The 18489-nt window shown below is 44.1% G+C and overlaps 1 protein-coding gene and 1 long non-coding RNA gene across 5 annotated transcripts in view; one reads left to right on the forward strand and one right to left on the reverse strand.

Moving 5' to 3' along the window:
- LOC139277370 (uncharacterized) overlaps positions 1–18489 on the reverse strand; it is a 130647-nt gene that overhangs the window by 82746 nt on the left and 29412 nt on the right. Inside the window, exon 2 of the long non-coding RNA XR_011596074.1 lies at positions 11254–11332. This is a non-coding gene — a long non-coding RNA (uncharacterized lncRNA). The remainder of the gene's footprint in view (positions 1–11253; positions 11333–18489) is intronic.
- The window catches only part of rassf1 (Ras association domain family member 1), a 162649-nt gene continuing 146783 nt past the window's right edge, over positions 2624–18489 (forward strand). For all 4 annotated transcript variants that reach the window (XM_070895747.1, XM_070895745.1, XM_070895746.1 and 1 more), the window contains exon 1: positions 2624–3308. In XM_070895747.1, coding sequence (XP_070751848.1) covers positions 2957–3308 — 352 coding nt within the window. In that variant the 5' untranslated portion in view covers positions 2624–2956. The remainder of the gene's footprint in view (positions 3309–18489) is intronic.

An 18489-nucleotide genomic window follows, 5' to 3' on the forward strand; every position in this document is an offset into this window, starting at 1 on the left:
CTCTGACTCCGCGTACCTTATCTTCTGCAGTAACCTTTTGTGTGGCACCTTATCGAATGCCTTTTGGAAATCTAAATACACCACATCCATCGGTACACCTCTATCCACCATGCTCGTTATATCCTCAAAGAATTCCAGTAAATTAGTTAAACATGATTTCCCCTTCATGAATCCATGTTGCATCTGCTTGATTGCACTATTCCTATCTAGATGTCCCACTATTTCTTCCTTAATGATAGTTTCAAGCATTTTCCCCACTAGAGATGTTAAACTAACCGGTCTATAGTTACCTGCCTTTTGTGTGCCCCTCTTTTTAAAACAGAGGTGTTACATTAGCTGCTTTCCAATCCGCTGGTACCTCTCCAGAGTCCAGAGAATTTTGGTAGATTATAACGAATGCATCTGCTATAACTTCCAGCATCTCTTTTAATACCCTGGGATGCATTTCATCAGGACCAGGGTACTTGTCTACCTCGAGTCCCATTAGCCTGTCCAGCAGTACCCCCCTAGTGATAATGATTGTCTCAAGGTCCTCCCTTCCCACATTCCTGTGACCAGCAATTTTTGGCATGGTTTTTGTGTCTTCCACTGTGAAGACCAAAGCAAAATAATTGTTTAAGGTCTCAGCCATTTCCACATTTCCCATTATTAAATCCCCCTTCTCATCTTCTAAGGGACCAACATTTACTTTAGTCACTCTTTTCCGTTTTATATATCTGTAAAAGCTTTTACTATCTGTTTTTATGTTTTGTGCAAGTTTACCTTCGTAATCTATCATTCCTTTTTTTATTGCTTTCTTAGTCATTCTTTGCTTTTGTTTAAAATTTTCCCAATCTTCTAGTTTCCCCACTAACCTTGGCCACCTTATACGCATTGGTTTTTCATTTGATACTCTCCTTTATTTCCTTGGTTATCCTCAGCTGGTTATCCCTTCTCTTACCGCCCTTCTTTTTCACTGGAATATATTTTTGTTGAGCACTATGAAAGAGCTCCTTAAAAGTCCTCCACTGTTCCTCAATTGTGCCACTGTTTAGTCTGTGTTTCCAGTCTACTTAAGCCAACTCTGCCCTCATTCCACTGTAGTCCCCTTTGTTTAAGCATAGTACGCTCGTTTGAGACACTACTTCCTCATCCTCAATCTGTATTACAAATTCCACCATGCTGTGATCACTCATTCCAAGAGGATCTTTTACTAGGAGATTGTTTATTATTCCTGTCTCATTACACAGGACCAGATCTAAGATAGCTTGCTCCCTTGTAGGTTCTGTAACATATTGTTCTAAGAAACAATCCCGTATACATTCTATGAATTCCTCCTCCAGGCTACCCAGTGCGATTTGATTTGACCAATCGATATGTAGGTTAAAATCACCCATGATTACTGCCGTTCCTTTTTCACATGCCTCCATTATTCCCTTGATTATTGTCCGCCCCACCGTGAAGTTATTATTTGGGGACCTATAAACTCCGCCCACCAGTGACTTTTTCCCCTTACTAGCTCTAATCTCCACCCACAATGATTCAACATTTTGTTCATTAGAGCCAATATCATCTCTCACAACTGCCCTGATATCATCCTTTATTAACAGAGCTACTCCACCTCCTTTCCTTTCTTGTCTATCTTTCCAAATTATCAGATACCCCTGTATGTTTAATTCCCAGTCTTGGCCACCCTGCAACCACGTTTCTGTAATGGCCACCAAATCATACCCATTTGTAATGATTTGTGCTGTCAACTCATTTACTTTATTTCGAATGTTGCGTGCGTTTAGGTAGAGTGTTTTAATACTAGTTTTTAAACCATGATTTTTAGTTTTGAACCCTCCTGCAGCTCCTATATATTCAGTGGTTTGCATGCATGGGCTTCACAGTCTTTAGTCAACGGTCTTTCCTCGCTACGTGTAGCTGTGGGTTAACATCGTCCCCATTCCCTTCAAACCATAGGGTGTAGGAAAACACTGGGATGCAAGCACCAGTCTCAGATGTTTGTCTTTAAATGATTTCTCTCCAGTATTTCATTAACTATTGACCCTCCCCCATCACCCTCCCCCCAGGTTGAACTGCTGGCTTGTAGCCAGTATGGGTTATACTTACATTTATTTTTTAAAAAGTGAGCTTGAGCTTATTAAATGACTCTAGTCATGTGGCTGTTCTATTCGTGGTGCCCTTAAAAGGGGCACTTGTGCTGTTTTTTGTTGGCTGACAGTGGCGACAATCACCCATCAAAATAGACTCAACCCCAGCGGTGAGTGAAAGACGGATGGGACCTCGAACTGGTGCTTGCTGAGGTGCAGATTGGACCTGGTGTGGGAAAAAAAAGTTGCATTCTAAACTATTCTCAGCGAAGAAATGTCGATACCAGCTCCTCCCACATCCTCCATCCGCTCGACCAATTTAAATTTCACCCAAGGTAGCCCTGGAAACCCAGATTTTATTTGACAGTAAATTGCTGGCTTCAGTAACAATTGCATGCATTTTTGTAGGAACCTAGATTCCTAATTATGATTTTTTTTTAAACAAATCGCCCGCTGGTTTTTTTTTTTAAATTACTCGTCATTACTTGTTGAGTTTGAGCGACAGGATCTGTTATGTGGGCGGAGCTCTGGAGTTGTGGTGTGGGGTAACGGGCGAGTTGAGCATCTAGTGGTCCCGGGAGAGTGAGAGGAGTCGAGCCGGGCTGAGGGGGTAATTGTAACCCCAACTCTTCTTCTTGACCCACAGGTTTTCTTCTATCCCCTGGTTTCTGCAGTTTTACCAGCTCGATTTAATTGCATTTTTTTGCCTGTGTGATACAAAATTGCTTGCGATATTTTTTTGCATCATTTAATTTGAATCCCTCCCTCCCCTGTAATCATGTATTTAATCTGAACTTCAGCCCCAGAGTTTCCCTTGCAATTTTCCCCAGGGGAAGGTTTTTAAAAACTCTTCCCTCCTTCTCCAGCCCTCTGGCCCCTCCATGGCCGAGCTGATCGAGTTGCGGGATCTGAGAGATGGCAAGCGGCCGGAGGGGGCTGTGAGCCCGGGCAGCAGCAGCAAGTCGGTGTACCGCTCCCCCGGTTTGGAGAGGACCAACGCCATGAGGATCAACCCCCGAGCCCGGGGATCGAGCGTTCAGAGCCGGGGCAAGGCGGCCAGACAGGACGGGAAGAACCGGCTGCTGCTGCTGTTGGCCGACCAGGAGCCGAGACTGACCGAGACACCGGGGGAAGGACACGACTTCAGCCCCTGCACCCAGACCCAGCCCAGCTGGTGCGACCTGTGCGGAGACTTTATCTGGGGGCTGTACAAGCAGAGCCTGCAGTGCGCAAGTAAGTCCCACACACACACAACTATCTCGGATATTGTACAAAGGTGCATTTTCAAAGGCTCCAGTTAAAGCCGAGTTAATCGGAAATTGCAGAAACCGAAAATATTGGTGAAATCGCATCATTAACGGCTAGAGTGGGCGTGCTGCAGAGATGGGGTGTGATCTACTGGAACTGTTAATGGGATCAGTCTGTAAGCTGTAGAGGAGGAAAAGAAATCGAAGTATTTTATACAATGCATTAAAAGGGATTTGTTTGATTTAGTGTACAGCGTGTGTATGATAGAATCATAGAATAATACTCGAGAAAAAAACATTCTAGTGAGGAGAAAAGGGTGTGAGAAAAGATAACCATCCGTGGCTAACTAAAGAAATAAAGAAATCCAATTAAAAACAAGGGCATACAAAGTGGTCAAAACTAGTGGGAGAACATAAGACCGGGAAGCTTTTAAAAGCCAGCAAAGAATGACAAAAAAAAATGATTAAGGGAAGGTAGACTATGAAAGTAAACTAGCACAAAACATAAAAACAGATAGCAAGAGTTTGTATAGGTATATAAAAAGGAAAAAAAAAAAAAGAGTGGCTAAAGTAAATGTTGGTCCCTTAGAGGATGAGACCGGGGAACTAGTAATGCAGAACATGGAGATGGCAGAAACTCTGAACAAATATTTTGTATCAGTCTTTACGGTAGAGGACACTAACAATATCCCAACAGTGGATAGTCAAGGGGCTATAAGGGGGGAAAAACTTAACACAATCACTAAGGAGGTAGTACTCAGTACGATAATGGGGCTAAAGGCAGATAAATACCCTGCACCTGATGGCTTACATCCTAGGGTCTTGAGAAGTAGCAGCAGGGATTGTGGATGCATTGATTGTAATTTACAAAATTCCCTGGATTCTGGGGAGGTCCCAGCAGATTGATAAACTGCAAATATAGCGCCCCTATTTAAAAAAGGAGGCAGACAAAAAGCAGAAAACTATAGACCAGTTAGCCTAACATCTGTGGTTGGGAAAATGTTGGAGTCCATTATTAAAGCAGTAGCAGGACATTTGGAAAAGCAAAATTCGGTCAGGCAGAGTCAGCATGGATTTATGAAGGAGAAGTCATGTTTGACAAATTTGCTGGAATTTTTTTTGAGGATGTAACGAACAGGGTGGATAAAAGGGGAACCAGTGGATGTGGTGCATTTGGACTTCCAGAAGGCATTTGACAAGGTGCCACATAAAAGATTACTGCACAAGATAAAAGGTCACGGGGTTGGAGGTAATATATTAGCATGGATAGAAGATTGGCTAACTAACAGAGGGTCGGGATAAATGGTTCATTCTCTGGTCGGCAACCAGTAACTAGTGGGGTGCTGCAGGGATCAGTGCTGGGACCCCAACTATTTACAATCTATATTAACGACTTGGAAGAAGGGACTGAGTGTAACATAGCCAAGTTTGCTGACAATACAAAGATGGGCGGAAAAGCACTGTGTGAGGAGGACACACAAAAATCTGCAAAAGGACATATACAGGCTAAGTGAGTGGGCAAAAATTTGGCAGATGGAGTATAATGTTGGAAAGTGTGAGGTCATGCACCTTGGCAGAAAAAAAATCAAAGAGCAAGTTATTATTTAAATGGAGAAAGATTGCAAAGTGCTGCAGTACAGCGAGACCTGGGGTTACTTGTGCATGAAACACAAAAGGATAGTATGCAGGTGCAGCAAGTGATCAGGAAGACCAATGGAATCTTGGCCTTTATTGCAAAGGGGATGGAGTATAAAAGCAGGGAAGTCTTGCTACAGCTATACATGGTATTGGTGAGGCCACACTTGGAATACCGCATGTAGTTTTTGTTTCCATATTTACGAAAGGATATACTTGCTTTGGAGACATTTCAGAGAAGGTTCCACTAGGTTGATGACTTATGAGGAAAGATTGAGTAGGTTGGGCCTCTACTCATTGGAATTCAGAAGATTAAGAGGTGATCTTATCGAACCATAGAAGATTATGAGGGGGCTTGACAAGGTGGATGCAGAGAGGATGTTTCCACTGATTGGGAGACTAGAACTAGAGGGCATGATCTTAGAATAAGGGATCACCCATTTAAAACTGAGATGAGGAGAAATTTCTTCTGAGGGTTGTAAATCTGTGGAATTCGCTGCCTGAGAGAGCTGTGGAAGCTGGGACAGTGAATAAATTTAAGACAAAAATAGAGAGTTTCTTAAATGATAAGGGGATATGGGGAGCGGGCAGGGAAGTGGAGCTGAGTCCATGATCAGATCAGCCATGATCTTATTGAATGGCAGAGCAGGCTCGAGGGCCATATGATCTAGTTCTGCTCCTATTTCTTATGTTCTTATGTACAGCACAGAAGGGGAGGCCATTTGGCCTATTCAGTCTACGCCGGCTCTTTCCAAGAGCAATCCAGTTAGTCCCGCTCTTTCCCCATAGCCCTGCAATTTTTTCTCCTTTTGAGTATTCCTCCAATTCCCTTTTGAGGGCTACTATTAAATTTGTATCCAACACGCTATCGAGTAGTGCATTCCAAATCCTAACCACGTGTTGCTTATCAAACACCATGTATACACTATTATAATAACTCAATGGTGTGTAAACTATATTATCAAGCTCTTAATGTATTATCAAACTTATATCAAACACAATGCACTATTATGTACTGCATTCGGTGTTTGCTATAAGACCATATATGGTAATAGATTAACATTGTGGCTTTTCTCAGTCTCAAATTTTCAGAACAAAAATAAAAGAATTCGATTTGTGAGATCAGGCAAGAAAACAATGTTTCCACCCACTCCTCAGCCAGCCCTTCCAGGTTAGACTGCAGAATGCAAGTAGGTGGAACACAGCGAAAACTGATGAAATGCCAATTTTGAAAACACATTAAAGCAGCCACTGTCGTCACGACCAAGTGCTTTGGAACTTTTTATTCTTTTAGTTAGGTTGCCTAACTCTCCATGCGATGATGCAAAAACACCATAGAAACACTTGATTGCATCGCAAGCATCTCATCATGCCACCCGAGCGTGGTGCCATAATAAAGTGACAGCTCCTTGCAGCCCTTCCTCCCATCAATGAAGACAGTTGATTGTTAGAAGAAATCGCCCTGGCCCAGAACCCACTGTGTGGTGTGTGCATTCAATAAATTTAACGATCTGCTACTTCAGCTCCCGCATAGTAACGATGGTGGCACAAATTTATTTTTACCAGTTGGCCAGCCCCGCCCATCGGCTATGCTCATTGGGAATTTGCGGGCGCAGGACGCACTTTTCTCCATCCGTTTAAAATGAACGGTTGGAAAATTATGGGCAGGGCACCCGTGATTTCCCCGTACCGAGGCTGGCCGCTGGGAAATGCATGTTTAAGGAAGATAGGACCTGTATTTATATAGCACCTTTCACAACCTCCAGACATCCCAAAGCGCTTTAGTCACTGAAGTACTTTGTGTAGTCACATGCTGCAATGTTTTCACCAGAGATTTAAGAGTGTGGGCAGGTACTTGGCCAGATGTTGCATGTACCTGGCCAGATGTTGCATGTACCTTGCAGAGTTGGACTGAGTTTTAAATCATTAAAACCCTTGTGATAAGGTCAAGGTTCAAAACTTTAAAAAAATATATAATGAGGCTCTGTCTTCCAGCTCTTGGTAATGTGAAACGAGGGCTGGGACTGTTTGCCAGCTCCCAATCAGCTGCTGAAAGGGCCAAGGCTCTTTCAATTGGTGCAGGCAATCACTGGCCTCAGTGAAGTGGGAATTGGATTAAATCCACATTTCTCCCGACAAGTAGGCAATGTTTTGTTCAGGCCGGTAGATGGAATTGAGATATAGATTGGCCATGATCTACTTGAATGGCATGGCATGGAACAGGCTCAAGGTGCTGAATGGCCTACTCATGTTCTTGTTTTTAAAACTTGTGTGAGGCTTCACTGGGAAATCACCTTGCATGGAAAGTACTCCCCCACCATCACCCCCCCTCGGCATTGTCACCTTTAGTGACTGATTTTATCCAGTTCATGCACACTGTTGGGCTGGGTAAATTCTTCCAGTAGCTCCCGGTCATCGACTGTATCTCTACTGATGTTGTGCACCTTCTGCACGCTGCCAAACCCCTCCCTTGGCAGCACAGCATAGAATCATAGAAATTATAGCACAAGGAGATGGCCAATTGCATCATACTCACCCAATTCCCTTTTAAATTATGTTTATAGTCCCTGCCTCAGTAGCCAATTGCAGCATAATGTGCTCTAATAAACCTTCATGTGATAAAAGTTCTTCTAATTTCTTCCTTCATCATTCTAGTGTTAATCCTCAGTCTATGCTCACTTGCTAACCAGTGGAAGTAATTATTTTACTGTTCACCCTCCAAACCTTTCATAATTAAAAAAAAAAAATCCTCTGTGCTTCTATATATCTATATTTATAAAACCTGGAATCCCTTTTATAAGGCCTTGTTTGATTAACACTTTTTAAAGACCTATGCATTATGAAGTTGGGTAAGCACATGAGGGAGAAAGGAATAGAAGATTATGCTGAATGGGTTAGATGAAAAGGGATCGGAGGAAACACTGGATTAGACCAGTTGGGCGTCTGTCTCTCTCTCTCTGTCTGTCTCTCTCTCTCTCTGTCTCATCTTAAAATCAGGTGCTCCTCCTGACCCACAAGGAAGCTTTAAAAAGTTTTTTAAAAATGTAACTTACCTGGATGTTGCCTGCCATCAGTTTCTACTAGCAGGTTCAAGACTGTGTGGACCATAGTCAGTCAAGTAGTTAATGACATGACATAATCAGGATGAGGATCACCTGTTTAAATTAGGCCCCACACTTCTGGGATGGGCAGCCTTCCAAGTGCCTGAATTCTGGCAAATTAAGATGGGGAAGGAGCAGGATTGCATCAGAAACGATGTGCAAACTCCTACCGCTGCTGCCCACACATTCCCCCGCCACCTGGCGAGAACTATCATGCCTTTACTGTATAGGGTATCCCTCCAATCATTGTTTTCTGCCAAAATGTATAGGGCTGGTTTTCTTCTCAAATTAAGGTTGCCAACTCTGATTGGATGTATTCCTGGAGGTTTCATCACATGACCTCCAATCGCCCCACCCCCATGCTGCTACCATTGGTCACCCAACATGTTCATCCTTGCAGTGCCCATCTTCCTGTGCCAATTAGAAAGCAAAGAGGCTCTTAATTGCCCAATTGGATGATTTTTGACTGGCTGTTTTACCTGGCTGGAGAGTCCAGAACCGGGGCTCATAGCCTCTGGATGGGAGGGGCTTTCATTAAGGACTGAGATGAAGATAAATTTCTTCTCAGAGGGTTGTGAATCTTTGGAATTCTCGACCCCAGAGGGCTGTGGATGTGTAGTCGGAGTATATTCAAGGCAGAGAACGGTAGATTTTTGAGCACTAAAGGAATCAAGGGATAGAGCAGGAAAGTGGACTTGATGTAGAAGATAAGCCATGATCTTATTGAATGGCAGAGCAGGCTGAAGGGACTATATGGCCGACTCCTGCTCCTATTTCTTACGTTTTTTGATCCCGTCTCCAATACTTTTATAACTAATAAATGAAAGTTTTTGAAGAAAATCTTCATGTTTTCTTAAAGCCCCGATGATGCTCGCAGCAGTGTCCTGGAGATTAATCGTTAATTCCTGGAGACTCCAGGACAATCCTGGAAGGTTGGCAACCAAATAGTGACCAAAACACAAAAGCAGTGTAGGGGGAAAAGGGGCGCTATTCCTTTGCTCCCATTTTGCTGCTGAACAGCACTGCGCGCAAACTTCCTCTGGGCTTTCTGGTGTCTGCGTCTGAAGAGAATGTAGCAGGTAAATGACATGCGAATGGCAGTCAGAGGTCGGTGCACTCAAACTTCCTCTAGTAGTACCGGGTGCAGTTCAGGGCAAACTATTCTCAGAAAAACCTCACGCTACTGACTTCAGAGCTGCTATTTGTGGCTGGTATTTTCAAGAAAGGTCTTTATATTTGACTCTGGATTAAAAACTGTTTTGCTGCTTGACGTGTTGCAGACGACATTAGTATTTTATGGTTAATGAGGCCACCTTCAGTACTGATCACCTCCCATCCTCCCTGGTAGTATGGTTTATTTGGAGATAAACAAGGGGCAGGAACAACCTTGACAGCTGCTGAAGTCACTTGCCTCAGCCACTTTTGAACCATTGCTTCCCTAACACAGAGCAGTAATGGCCCTTCTCCCCCCCACCTACCCCTCACCCCGACCTTACACCTGCTCGATGCCAACAGAGATCAAGCTATAAAAATCCTGTCCCATTCTAAACACAGCCCCAAATCCTTCTGGCTCTCCCTTGAAGCTTTATCGACGCTTGCCCCTTTAAGGTCAAAGCGGTGCCCAGACCACCTGTTGTCATGGTTGCAGCCAATAATGCGCCCTCAAGTCCACCCATGTGGCACCAGCTTTATTTTAATTGGGCTCAAGAACAACTTCAAGTGCTGAGCCCTGAGTCCTGGCAGAACGCACCCCTGGCGTGCTGTGTGCCAATTGCTCCCGGTGTGCTCTGTGCCAATTGCTCCTGGACAGCACAAGGAGAGGAAGATTAGCCTTTACCCAGAGTTAAACTGCAGAGTTTAAAATTAAAATGTTATGTTAGAATAACTGTACCTCTACTAATATGCAGTTTTTGCATAGTCAGGCTCAGTAACTTCTCCCAGCATGCACCTTGTATCTCTACTGATGATCTACTTTCTTTTAACCTACCAATGGTGGCCAGGCCTTCAGCAGCCTAGGCCCTACGCTCTGGAATTCCCTCCCTATACCTCTCCGCCTCTCTACCTCTCTCCTCCTTTAAGACCCAGCTTAAAATCTGCCTCTTTGGCCAAGCTTTTAGTAACTCCTAATATTTCCTCCTTTAATTCGGGATCCATTTTTGTCTGATTGCGCCTCAGTATAGCACCTTGGGATTTTTTTCTATGTTAAAGGCTATATAAATGCAAGTTGTTGATGTTTCTGGAATCTTAAAGGTGAACTGCTGTGTTTCATTATGCTGTTAGATAGAAGGTCATCATTTTACTTTGGTTTGGTCTTTTGCCAATTTTCTTTTGCTGTTTATTTTGGAGGCTCCCTTGAGACTGTTCCTTGTTTGTTTAATTTGCCAAGAATGAAGGAAATGTTTTCCCTAATTTATTTGTTGAAGGAAGCCAGGTTGCTAAGCAACACCACAGGAGATCCAGGCCCTTCCGCAGGTACCCAACCACTGGGATTTGTAGGCCCTGGGGATCATTGCTCAATATATCCATGCAGTTGTATGTCAGGAGGTTTCTATGTTCTGTGGGAGATGTGTAGATGTTACTGAGCTGCCACCTGATCCAGGGTGCTGTGCATTTTATGGAGATACCCTCTCAGGTGTTGCAAAGGGTGGTGTTCGACTCTGCTGCCATCCCTCCTATCTACTGCACATCTTCAGAGTCTGTGCCGTGCCTTTGCAGGGGTCTGATGCTCTGCAAGTGTTAACCTTTTCACAGCAGGACCCCTGAGATCACCATCTGAATGCTCATCAGCCAGGGTCTGACATCTTCCACGCCTCTGCTCAGAAACATTTCATGTTCAAGGTACTCAGCATCTTTACCAAGCACTGCTGGGTCAGGTACCGCATGCACACTGCCAGGTCAGGAGTTGGCACTTCCAGGCTAGCTATGGCACTGTGTACTGCTAGGCCAATTAGAACATTACCAGGTCAGATATTGCAATGCCTGGTCAATTTTATCATTGGCAGTAGGCAGAGCACTGCCAGCTCGACTGTAAATCTCACTCGGCTCACCCAGTAAATATAGTTTACCTGACTTTTTTAGAAAGACTTTGATATGGTTCAACATGAGAGAATTCTAAATGAAATAAAAATGCATGAGACTCCGGGTAGATGTGGAATGGGATGGAAAGTTGAATTAAAAATATAAAACAGAGAGTACCTTTTTGAGAGGTGCAGCATCTGATTCTGGGAGTTGTTCAGTGAACTACCACAGGGCTGGAATCTCTTCTGTTCCTTACCTACATAAATGAGGTAGATGCAAGAATCGGTTATAAACCTGTCAAAATATACAACACAAATAAACTCAAATGGAGAAAGCAGTCGGGACAGAAGGGGATTTAGAGTTGGAGTACTGGAGAGACCGCCGCAATGAGACTGACGTTCCTCGGTTTGCTGTTCCAATAACATGTCCCAAAAAGCAATGCAACTGCACCAATGTGACATTCCCACATCAGCTATCCTGTGAGATTGCACCCTGGGGCGTATTTAGTGCTGTGTGCCCATGCCCACTCGATCCTGGATTGGCACTGTTCAAACTTGTTACATAGAGGCCACATATAACGAGCTAAGACTTTCAAATTGTATATCTGGACTATATTTGGATCCAGGTCACTGAAGTGAAATGCCAGTTTCTATCCTGTGCCATCCAGTCCCCATGGTTTGCACGTGTTTAATAAGTAGTTGTAAAACTGACCCGTTTAGCTCCCTAGAGCTGCACCTATTGTACAGTGATCATGATTGTGGAATATGGATCCAGTGACTAGCTGTACTCAATGTATTTATGAAAACCCAGTCAGTCTTATCACAGAGGCACACTGTATTCTGCGTAAACAAATTAAACTATATCTTCTGGTTTAAGTGCTATCTGCCAGTCGGTTAATTGTTCCATTGAGCTGGCAAATAATTGCTCTTAAGAAGCAACAGCTGTTTGAATGAGTAATTTTCCCTCTAGAATGTGCTCATTGTAGAGAAGGAACCAGTGCCTTTCAAAATGTGTGTTTCCATTAAGAGGGGGGTCCTTTTAAAAACAATTCACCTTTTTTCAGTTGATCCTCTAAAATGTCACTTAAGTGCTTTTTCTGCCTTGTCATCTGTGGTAAAACAGCCGCGGTTTCAAAAGGTAAAACGCCCTTTACCCCCCTCCCCTTTTCCAATTGTCTCCCTCTCCCTCTCCTGAGGGCAACGACTCTCTCAGGGGTATAGTCATACAAGCTATAGTAAAACCGAGGCCTGGATATTCAAATGATGAGAATGGAATTACCGCGGGAAGACTTTGGAAGGGGCCTGGCAACGGCATAGACCGATTTATTTTCAGTGTAGAGACACCATCAATTTACATTGGTCCTTGGGCTAAGTGACCGCTATTGATATGTGAGTTTTGGGAGACCCGTGAACTGTAGCCCAATCACAATTCTGAAATCAACTCGCATACACCCATCAAACAGGGGTCTCCAGACTGAGGTTATCTTACACAAGACCATTAGAAAGTACCTGTACTCGTAGATTGCAGAGTTGAAAGGACACTCTGCAAATGCAGGCCGCTGGGCAGTTCTCTTTTGCAGATACTCTATAGGCAAGCTTTCCATTTAAATCTACTGACTTCTCCAGACACAGGAAGTGGCTGATATTTTACTACCTTTTGAGTAATCTCATATTCAGGCCATTGCTCATCAACATAATAAGAGGCAGTTCAATGAAAAGAATTTACATCTGTGGCTAAAATAAAACCCCTCAACACTGGGGCTCAAATGTAAGGTTGTGATATTTCAACAGAGCTGGTTTTATATTTGTGGCAGTTCCTCAGTAAAGTTGGATCATTTGACTCTCAAAGTGCAGTTGCATTGTCCCTCACACACGTACTGAGGAAAGAAGTATTGATTTTTTTCTAGTATCTTTACCAAATTAAACTGCCCGAAAAAGTAGTATTTTTCCTGAGCAAAACTCAGTGGTAGAACTTTCGCCTCCGAGTTGGAAGGTTGTGAGTTCAAGTCCCACTCCAGGAACACAAGCATAAAATCTCAGCTAACACTTCAGTGCCGTGCTGAGGGACTGCTGCACTGTTGGACGTGCCGTCTTTTGAATGAGACGTTAAACTGAGGCTTCATCTGCCCTCTCAGGTGAATGGAAAAGTTCCCATGGCACTATTTCGAAGTGCAGGGGAGTTCTCCCAGTGTCCTGGCCTATATTTATCCCTCAACCAATATCATTTTTTTAAAAAACAGATTATCCGATCATTATCATATTGCTGTTTGTGGGACCTTGCTGAACGCAAACTGACTGCCAGTATTCCTACATGAAACAGCGAGAACACTTCAAAATCACTTCATTAGCTGTAAAGTGCTTTGAGATGTCCTGAGGTCATGTTTCTGCCTGACAATTCCTCCTCCCCAATGAAAGATAATCTAGCAAAACCCTGGATTACCCACATAGATGAGCATTCTCATTATTCAGCCACTGTCCAGAGTGATATATTAACCACTTTCACATGGAGTCCATTCCGTAATCCATTACTTTGGAGCAGCGATCTCCTGTCTTGCTTGAGGGCAGTTAATGTTCCACTTTTATCCTCTAGTTCTGGGCCTGCAATCTACTCTCGCTATCCTGTCCCATCTCGTCCTGGTGTTTATTTATGGCTCCACTCAAATAAATCTACCTTCTTTATTTAAACAAAAAAATCGAGATTTCACCCTTCGTTTGCATGGGAATACATTGTAACTTACAGATAGAAATCTCATGGTTTCCGGAAAGGGTTTGATTTCCTTCATACTCCAATCCTCTGTCAGTGAGCTCCTGCCACATCCTGATCCTTGTTGAAACCGAGTTGAACTGTGTGCACGTGTCTGGTCTGCCGGTCAGTCCGGGCTAGTCTAGAGTTTGACCACACAGTGACCGAAGGAGTCCGTGTCTAGGCTTTTTACTCCAGTTGAAAACAACAGGAACTCAAGCATACACATGGAAAAACCCCTGGAGGGGGGGAGGTTCCTCTTGGTTTTCCCCTGATACTCCCCGTTTTTTGGTCAATAGGTGGAGGTCCAGATCAGGTTTCATTATTCTAGGAGCACAGGAACAGGAGTAGGCTGTTCAACTCCAAGTCTGTTCTGTCATTCAATTAGATCATGGATGATCTGTACTTCAACCCAATTTACCTGACTTTGATCCATATCCCTTGATACCCTTACGCAACAAAAATCTATCATTTGGGGGCGGGATTTCCATATTTTTACTACCCTTTGTGTGAAGAAGTGCTTCCTGATTAAACTCCTGAATGGCATTGCTCTAATTTTATTATGCCCCAATTTTAAGATTGGTTTCCCTATTTGCCTATATAACACCAATGAGGGACAGGGGGGGTGGGGGCTGCGTCAACATTCTCAACAACAATTGATATCTACTAAAACTACAGGGCTACAGTGAGAGATGACTTTCACTGCCGTGGTGAATCTAGGGAGCTGCACCCTGTATCACAGTGGGACACTGCACACACTGGGGCGGTGAGGGAGGTCCTGTATCTGGTGCTCCCATTGCCCACTGATTGGAGCCATACCATCTTGGAGTGGTGAGGGAGGCAGAGAGAGTTGGACTGCCACCTGCTCCAGTTAGGCTCCACAGGGTTGCTGCGTGGAACCGTGAACAGTTGCAAGCCTGGGTGGGTTGGGGGGGACGACGACCCCCGAGCAGACTATGCGTGTGTGTCCATTTGCGTGCTTGTGTGTGTGTTTGGGTGCATGATGATAATACATCTGAACACAAATTACCCGCTCCCTCGCTGATTGAGTTTAGCTGGTATGGTGCAGTATGTGATTACTGGTGTGTGTTGAAGTAGCCCGGGACAGTGGTAGGGCTGCTCACATTGGTGTCATCGTCTCGGATTTGGGTGGGGACGTTGGCCAATGTTCCTGCTCCTGATTTCCTGATTTGTAGTGCAGCAGACGCCTCCCCCCCCCCTCGCTGGAAGAAGTGCGCACCTGTGTGTGTGGCGAGGGTTGAATGAGGCTCTGGTGCCCCATCTCGGTCAAATAGCCTGCTGACATTCATGGTCTAAAATCCCACATGAAGAGTCCACTGGCTGTAGGAGGAGCTGGAGGGAAGAGTAACCGAGTGAGGAGAGGAGGCCAAACGATAAAATGCAGGAAATCAGCAGCCTCATTATTGCCCTTGAACACCGTGAGCTTCTGCATAAGAATGTAAGAACATAAACATTAGCAGGAGTAGGTCATACTGCCTTCGAGCCTGCTCTGCCATTCAATAAGATCATGGCTAATCTTCTACCTCAACTCCAGTTTCCTACACTATCCCCAAATCCCTTGATTCTCTTAGTGCTCAAAAATTTAACGATCTCTGTCTTGAATATACTCACGACTGAGCATCCACAGCCCTCTGGGATCGATAATTCCAAAGATTCACCATCCTCTGAGTGAAGAAGTTTCTCCCCATCTGTCCTAAATGGATAACCTCTTATGCTGCGACTATGACCTCTCGTTCTAGACTCTCCAGCCAGGGTAAACAGCCTCTCCGCATCTACCCCGTCAATCCCCCTCAGAATTGTATACGTTTCAATGAGATCACCTCTTATTCTTCTAAACTCCAGAGAATATATAGCCACTCTACTCGATCTCTCCTCATAGGACAGCCCTCTCATCCCAGGGGTCAATCTTATGAACGTTTGTTGCACACCCTTCCAAGCAAGTATATCCTTAAGTAAGGAGAACAAAAGCTGTGCACAGTACTCCAGGTGTGGTCTCACCAAAGCCCTATATAATTGCAGTAAAACTTCCTTACTCTTAGCCTTTATTGCAAGGGGTTGGAGTATAACATACTATTTGCTCTCCTATTTGCTTGTTGTACCTACATATTAACTTTTTGTGATTCGTGTACAAGGTCCCTCTGCCAGTATTTCCCAATCTCTCTCCTTTTTTAAAAAAAAATCTGCTTTCCATTCTTCCTACCAAAGTAGATAATTTCACACTTCCCCAAATTATACTCCATCTGCTACCTCTTGCCAAATCACTTAACGTGTCTATATCCCTTTGTGTCCTCCTCCCAGCTTACTTTCCCACATAGCTTTGTATTGTCAGCAAACTTGGATACATTGCACTCGGTCCCTTCATCTAAGTCATTGATATAGATTGTAAACAGTTGAGGCCTGAGCACTGATTCCTGCAGCACTCTACCTGCCAACCCGAAAATGACCCGTTTATTCTTGCTCTCTGTTTTCTGTCCATTAACCAATCCTCAATCCAGGCTAATATATTACCCACAATCCCATGAACCCGAATCTTGTGTAACAACCTCTGGTGTGACACCTTATCACATGCCTTCTGAAAATCCCAATAAATGCTACCCACTGAGCCACGGCTGACAGACTTGGTCTCGAATCTGCAGCACATCCTGTGACTGGGCTAGCACTGGGGCTGACCAAAGCAAATCTCTGTGGCCCAGATAATAGTTGCTGTGCTGCCCACCCTATCTCCTGTGGCTGTCCTGTCCAGCAGATCCCACACTGAAAGTCCGGGATATGACCCCACTCCAGTGTGAAGCGGAACAGCTAGAATTTCGAGATAAAGGATCCTCGCTCAAAATAATCCCATTATTCTTCCAATCTTGAACTTTCTGAACTGTGAATCCCACCCTGGGGTTTCCTGTTCCTGATGCTCAGATCTGGCATTCTTCAACGATAACAGTTGTTGAGAATGAACGTTCATGGTGAGTCTGTGTATGAGAGTGCACGTTCACAGGGAGTCTGTGTATCTAAGTGCACGTTAACTCTCCTCATCTCCCCTTTGAATCTTGTGCCAATTATTTAAATCTGTCCTCTGGTTACTAACTCTCCCACCGCTGCAATCAGTTTCTCCTTATTTACTCTATCAAAGCCCTCTCATCATTTTGAACAGCTCTATTAAATCTCCCCTTTAACCTTCTCTGCTCTAAGGAGAACCATCCCAGCTTCTCTAGTCTCTCCCTACACAACTTAAGTCCCTCGTCCCTGATGCCTTTCCAATAAATCTTCTCTGTACCCTCTGAGGCACTGACAATCCATCAGAATCCTGCCAAGAATTGGACACAATACTCCAACTGAGGCCTAAGCAGTGATTTATAAAGATTTAGCATAACTTCCTTGCTGGCAGAAGTTGTGCAAAAGCTTCAACAACATGCATTTATAGAGTGCTTTTCGTGCAGAAAAATCTGCCAAGTTACTTCACAGATATGAAATCGGACAAAAATCCACACCGAGCCAGAGGAGATGATACTTGCTCAGAAATCCTGGTTTCTCCTTCCCGTGAGCGTTCTAGGATAAGTTGCGCACTTATCTGAAGCTGCTGCTTCCACGCGAGTTCCCGGTCCTGAGACCAGCACTGACTGCACGTTGCAGCGCCTGCATGTCGGGACGTGCGCAGGGCTGGAGCTGAAGTCTGGGCAGCTCCGTAAGTTGGAGTTCCCATTATTATGAATGAGAAACCCTCCCCAACACACACATTAAAAAAAAAGAAAAAAATACACTACATATTTAACATTAATTTAAATTAAAGTTATTTATGTATTTTTTTTATTCCGATTTAAAAAAAAAAAAATTTTAAATTATGTTTTAAAATAAATTTAACGTAGTGGGTAGGGTTTTTAAAAATAAAATGTTTTAAAAATTTTATTATGTTTTAAGTGTGTTTTAAAACTCTTACGCCTGTAAAAGTAGGTTATGCGCCTGTTTTTATCAGGTGCAAGGGTTTTCAGGACCTCTGCTGGGCAAGATATGGGTTACCACATGTCCTTACTATACAGTACAAATGTACACGAGACCCATACTAGAGAGAAGGTCACTCTGTGACCAGCAACCTTTATTCCAGCACTGAAGTGGAGAAGATGGGTGGAGCTTCCCCTTTTATACCTGAAAGTCCAGGTTAGGAGTGTCTCTCACAAGTTCACCACCTAGTGGTCAGTGTTCTCATGGTGTACAACTTGGGTCAGTTTATACATGGATTACAATGACAGTTGAATACGTGACATCACCTCCCCCCAAAATCTTATTGGGATCACAGGTTAAGACTCTCTGGTGGTTTACGCTCCCTTGTAGAGCGCCTGAGTTTGGGGCTCCGGTCGTTGGGCGCTAGCCTGAGTGTCTGCTGTTTGTGGTGCCTCAGGCCTGTCCGGACTGCCCACAGTGACTGGGCTCTCCTCCACTTGGTTCCGGGGTTCGGTCACCTGTGGTGGAGTGAACTCTACATCGTGTTCTTCCTCTGCTTCTTCTTTGGGGTTGCTGAACCTCCTTTTTGTTTGATCTACGTGTTTGCGGCAGATTTGTCCATTGGTAAGTTTAACTACCAGAATTCTATTTCCCTTTTTGGCAATCACAGTGCCTGCGAGCCATTTGGGCCCTGCAGAGTAGTTGAGGATAAAGACAGGG

This window comes from Pristiophorus japonicus, chromosome 12 (genome assembly GCF_044704955.1).
Source record: "Pristiophorus japonicus isolate sPriJap1 chromosome 12, sPriJap1.hap1, whole genome shotgun sequence".
Classification (NCBI taxonomy): Eukaryota; Metazoa; Chordata; class Chondrichthyes; family Pristiophoridae; genus Pristiophorus; species Pristiophorus japonicus.